Here is a 5,510-nt window from a genome sequence, read left to right on the forward strand (position 1 = left end):
GCGGGCGGACACGGGCGCGCTGCTGGCGCTGTGCGAGAAGACGGAGAACGACATCCGCTCCTGCATAAACACCCTGCAGGTACTGGTGTCGCCGGGAGGTCTCTGGGGGACACGGACTTGCTGCGGCTCTTGTCTTGATCTGGGCTCGGATGGGGACGGAGGGAAAAAACCACTGTGTCCCAGGCAGATCCCTAAAATGTCCACCCTGTTCTCTATGTTTTTAACCTCGATTCCCCCACAAAGCGAGGAGTAGCGAGGTGCCTCTGTCTCTGGCTTTCCTCAGCACCAGCTAGCTGTTGCGGGCATCCCCTCCCTCCCTCCTGGCTGTGCCCGTCCTCCCCAGCCCCTCGCTTGTGTTGCAGTTCCTGCACGGCCGAGGCCAGAAGGAACTGAGCGTGCAGATGGTGCAGACGATGAAGATCGGCTTGAAGGACCAAAACAAGGGGCTCTTCTCCATCTGGCAGGATATCTTCCAGCTCCCAAGGGTCCAAAGGTAAAAGGGAGGGGGGGATTTATTAGGTCTGCTGTCTGCTTGGGGCACACTGCTTCGTGGTAGCCCCTGACCTGCTTGCAAGACCTGCGGTGCAGAAACCTTTCAGGTCCTGGAGAGCTGGTCTGCCCTGCAGCAGACCCGGCTTCGTTTCAGCAGATTTGTGTGTCCAGATGTTCTTTGGCCGCCCTCTTTAGTGCCCAATAATTTGGCATCAGTATTGCCTTCAGTCCAGTTTGCAAGGGTCCAAATATTCCTTGCCGGTCCCTTTAGCGTCGGGACACCCTGAGCTCTTCCCTTTGGGCTCCCCCCAGGCACAGGATAGGGATGGACCCCGCTTTGCCAACCCAGCTCCTGGTGGGCGATGAGGACCTGTCGCACCTCAGGGGGACGGCTGGCTTCAACGCGTCCTCCCACCGCTTCCACCACATCCTGCACCTCGCCATCTCCTCGGGGGAGCAGGAGAAGCTCGCACAGGTAGAGCAGCCAAGGGGGAGAGCCGGGCACCTTCCTCTGCCGTGTTGTGCTGAAGCTGAGCTCAGTGGGATGCTCAAAGTCCCAGCGGCATGCTCTGATGGGACCGTCTGCCCAGCCTCGAGCCGTCTGTAATCGGCATCCACTTCCAGGGTCTGTACGACAATTTCCTGAACATGAAGCTGCGGGACTCCAGTTTCGGCTCGGTGTGCTTGGCCCTGGAGTGGCTGGGCTTCTCCGACCTGCTGAGCCGCGCTGTCCTGCACGGGCAGAGCTTCCATCTGATGCGGTACGTGCCTTTCCTGCCCGTGGCTTTCCACCTGCTCTTCGCGGCCACCAGCATCCCCCGGCTCGCTTATCCCAGCAGCCAGCACGAGGCAAGTACCGGGCAGGGCACGGCAGCAGCGTGGCTCCAGCTCTGTCACCCGCGGGGACGTCCATGGTTGCAGTCGTGACTGAGCCGTCCCTGCCCTTTCCACCCAGGCCCTGGCCAAGCTGAACCACATGCAGAACCTCGTCGTGTCCATGATGTCGGGGATAACGCCCAGTGCCCGCAGCCGCGCGGGGCAGCAGTCTCTTGTCTTGGAGGTGCTCTGTCTGCTGCTGGACATCATCGCCCCGAAGCTCCGACCGGTGAGTGCCCACCGGCTCCCTCCCGCTACGGTGGCAGGAGTTCTGCCCGGGTACGTGTCCCCCTCTGCAAACCCCCCCCATGAGGGCTGGGACACGTCCCCTGCGCTGCATCGCCCAGGCTGAGCTATCCCAGACCTGTCCCAAATTCGGGGTCGGTTTAACATTGCAGCTGATGCAGAAGCCGGAGGGAAGCCGGGGATGCAGCACTGAGAGACCCGACTGCTGGGTGCACGGGGGGGTGTCCTGCACCTCCCAGACACCCGGGGGTGGGCTTGGGCTGAGCAGGGGTTTGGGGGGCTGTAGTAGTCTCCTTTCAGCGGCAGATTCACCTGCAGGCGTGGTTGCGTTGGGTGCATTTACCCTTTGGGCCGTCAGAGGGGACTGTCCCTGCTCTGTGAAGTACGTGTGTCCCTAATAGGGAACTAAACTTGGTCTGAACCTCGCGGGTATTAACTGTCCTTGCTCATATAGAGACAAACCCCGTGCTGCAGGTTATTTTTATGTTTAGAAGTTATTATGGATTAGTGATGCTCTCCCGCTCTTCGCCCCAGGTGAACACGCAGCTCTACAGCCTGAAGGAGAAGCAGCAGCTGGCAGACCTCATCAGCACCATGCTGGCCTACAACCTCACCTACCACCAGGAGCGCCTGCCCGAGGGCCAGTACATCTACAAGCTCGACCCGTAAGTCCCGAGGGTGAGGAGAAGGTGTAGGGGTCGAAAGTAACAGCAGAGAATTCGGGAAGGAGTTTGAGCCTGAAGGCATCACGGTGTTGAGTTGGTTTCTTGCAGCCAGAGGTCTCTCCGGCGGTGGCAGCTGGGTTGGCGCAAGCTGCCCGTGCCGGGATGGCCGCAGCGAGCCCGCTTTCCCTGATGGTGGCTCTGTGGGGATTATCTGCTTTTTTGCCTCGTTTTTTTTGGTTTTTTTTTTTAAAGGAGGAGCCCAGCAGCCCAAAGCAGGGCTGGCTTTGCTTTAATGGGATTAAAGGAAAGGAAGCAGCTGCTTTTGGCTGTTACCAGAGCCAGCAGAGGAGGGACCCAAAGCTGCCGGGGGCTCGTGGGAGCTGGGGAGAGCAGGTCCAGCTGGGCACGTTGCGCACAGGAGGTCACTGTAGCCGTGGTTAATTAATAGCTGGCCGTTGGTGGGCTCGAGGCTCGTTGTGCTTTAAGTATATACAGGGCCATAAATGCCCCTGAGGCTTCGGTGAAGACCCGACCACAGCTAGGAGCAACGCTAATGTCTTCCTGGTGCAAAGTTAATTACAAAAATTAGCCTCTGTTAAATCGAGCAGCTGTATCTAATTCCAGTGAGGCGCTTTATTTATTTATTTAGTTATTTATTTGCCACAGAAAGGCCTGGGGAGCTGCAGGGGCTGCCGAGAGCCGTCCTCTCTTGCCCTCCCCGTGCCAGGCTGTGCCCCACGGCTGTGGGGAAACCGTGGGACACTGGGAGCCACGTGGCGCAAGCAGGCGCGGTGCTTCGCTTTGCTTTGGTTTTTTTTTTGTTTTTTTTTTTTTTTTTCAAATTCTGAGCCTGTTTCCAGGCTCTGCACAGCGATGACGGGGCCCGTGGGGGTGCCACGTCCCGGTGGCACCTGCGAGTCACGTCCCAGCGTCTCTCTGGCAAACGGAGTTGTTGTCAACAATGAAACCTGTGTTTCCTCTTTAAAACTTTTTAAATCGTAGGTTTGACAGCTAATTTCTAAATGACTGCAAAGCCGTCTGACGAGATGACTTTGTTCCCTTTATTTTAAGGGGAATAATATTGAATGTGAATAAAGCATGAAATATTTACGGCTGTGAGAGGAGCCGGCCCAGCTGGCCCCTCAGTGCTGGGGCTGCGCCTGGGCTTTTGCTGTGCTGAAACAGGCCCAACTCTAGATCTGGTGCACCGACCCATTAAGAATAAAACTGTTCTGATTAGCCAAAATTACTGCTCGTGGCCATATCTCAATTAAACGGCTCTCTGCGGGCACCCCGGGGGTTCATGCGAAGGGTCGTGGTGCTGCTCGTGCCCAAGCTGTGATGTGGCCGTGGCTTTTTCAGGGCAATCTGTTCGGCACAGACCCGCCTGCGATTTCCTCTTCTTGCATTAAAACCAAGATTAAAAAGCACGTAATCCCTCCTGAGTTCCCGTGCAGCTGAGATGCCCTGCAGCAACCTGGCTCCGCACGGCCGGCACCGCTTGCGGGGCACCTTCTAGAGCACCGTCGCACACGCAGACTCGGAGAGGGCAGCGATGGGGAAACTGAGGCACCGTGGTCAGGATCGTACCGAGAGGCTGGGGGGGACGGGGCTGGGAGGGTGGCGGGTCTCTGTGTGCCCGTGTCAGGCTGCAGTTTGCATAATGCTTTTTTTTATGTTTCAGTATTGATTTATTTTCTCTGCTTCCCCTCCTCTGCGGTGCAGGAACGTGGAGGACGTCTGCCGGTTCCCGGACCTGCCGGCTCGCAGGCAGTTGACCTACCAGGCCAAGCAGCTCATCGCCAGGGAGATCGAGCTGGAGAAGATGAGGAGGACGGAGGCTTTGCTGCAGGCGCGAAACCTGGGCGAGGTAGGGAGGGCTTGCGGTGTCCTGTGGTTTTTGGGGGGGGTGGGTCCGTTGATAGGACTTGTCCGTCCTGTGGGGTCGTGGTCTTTCCAAAGCAGCCGACGGCTTTCGCTCTGCAAATGGAAATCCAGGATTAACACCCCCCCCAGTCGCAGCCATCTGCCTTCAGGGCAGCACATCCGCACCGGGGTGACATGCCCGAAGCGCTCATCTTTTTGCAGGAATTCTGGAAAGAAACGCTCGTTGTGAGTTAAAGCTTGAAACCCTTCAACTCTTTAACGAGGGTTGCGACGCGATGGGAATTTTAGTTTGTCTGGCTGCGATTTGTACGTGTCTGGGGGGGGGCTGCCCTGCTCTCTCCTGCCTGCACGTTCCCTTGCAGCTTCACTTCAAGCCTCCCAAAGGTCCCAAAGCCCCTGGGAGGAGCAGAATTACTCTGCCCACTGCCGAAACCCTCCGTGGGGCGGCGGGCAGAAGGCAGGAGAAGGTGGAAACGGGCAAATGTGGAGGCTGAGAAATGGCTCGGGTGTAGCTGGTGCCGCAGGGATAATTAATCCCCGAGAGCCCCTTCTTGCAGCAGAAGGGCTTTCTCGGGGGATGCGTGGGGCAGAGAGATGCTGCAAAAACATCTCCAAAAGCTCCTTGTTTACATGGTGCCAACCGTGAAGTCCCAGGGAAGGGGGCTGCGAACGCGCAGGTGCCCCAAGCGCTGCCGGGGCTAATCTCGTGTGCTGCTGGGAGACAGAAAATGATGAAAAAATCCTTGCCAAGTTGTTTGGATGTTGTAATCAAACCCGGCAGCGATAGAGGGGTCGTGCGGGACGGCTGGCAAGGCACCGTCCTGCCCTCAGGCTGTGCGTCACCTGGGGGGGATGCCCAAACCTTGAGCTCATCCGGCCCCGAGGGGACCCTCACTCAGGGCTCTCCTCCCCGCAGGAGCCCGGGAACGGCCTCGGCGAGGCGGGGGAGCGAGCGGACGCGGGGCCGGCGGTGCCCCCCAACCACCAGCAACGCCTGGAGCACATTGTCCGGAGGGCGGCGGTGGAGGACAAGGTGAGGGGGCTGCAATTTCTACCTAATTTCCTGCCAGCGCGTACCTTGGCTGCTAGAGACTGGCTGTCTCCATTGGTATTTATTTATTTTTAGTACAGTTCCTTTTAATAGCATAGTTTGGCACCGCGTGCCCTGTAATAGCGTCGCTGGGTTTACGGCATGGGGATGAATTAGATCTGGGTGACAATCACGGCCGTGTTCTGCGAAGCTTTCAGGGGTGGGGATGGAAGGAGATGTGAATGGGTTAAAATAGCTGAATTTTGGCTCAGTGGAAGCTACAGGGTTGGGGGGAGAGCCGCTCACCAGGCGGG

The 5,510-nt window shown here is 57.9% G+C and overlaps 1 protein-coding gene across 1 annotated transcript in view; it reads left to right on the forward strand.

The window, feature by feature from the left end:
• Window positions 1–5,510, forward strand: part of CHTF18 (CTF18, chromosome transmission fidelity factor 18 homolog (S. cerevisiae)) — a 13,436-nt gene that overhangs the window by 6,247 nt on the left and 1,679 nt on the right. The window contains exons 10-17 of the mRNA XM_009329411.1: window positions 1–79; window positions 363–493; window positions 805–967; window positions 1,117–1,341; window positions 1,448–1,597; window positions 2,149–2,279; window positions 4,005–4,149; window positions 5,083–5,199. Coding sequence (XP_009327686.1) covers window positions 1–79; window positions 363–493; window positions 805–967; window positions 1,117–1,341; window positions 1,448–1,597; window positions 2,149–2,279; window positions 4,005–4,149; window positions 5,083–5,199 — 1,141 coding nt within the window. The remainder of the gene's footprint in view (window positions 80–362; window positions 494–804; window positions 968–1,116; window positions 1,342–1,447; window positions 1,598–2,148; window positions 2,280–4,004; window positions 4,150–5,082; window positions 5,200–5,510) is intronic.

This window comes from Pygoscelis adeliae, unplaced genomic scaffold (genome assembly GCF_000699105.1).
Source record: "Pygoscelis adeliae isolate BGI_AS28 unplaced genomic scaffold, ASM69910v1 Scaffold467, whole genome shotgun sequence".
Lineage (NCBI taxonomy): Eukaryota > Metazoa > Chordata > Aves > Sphenisciformes > Spheniscidae > Pygoscelis > Pygoscelis adeliae.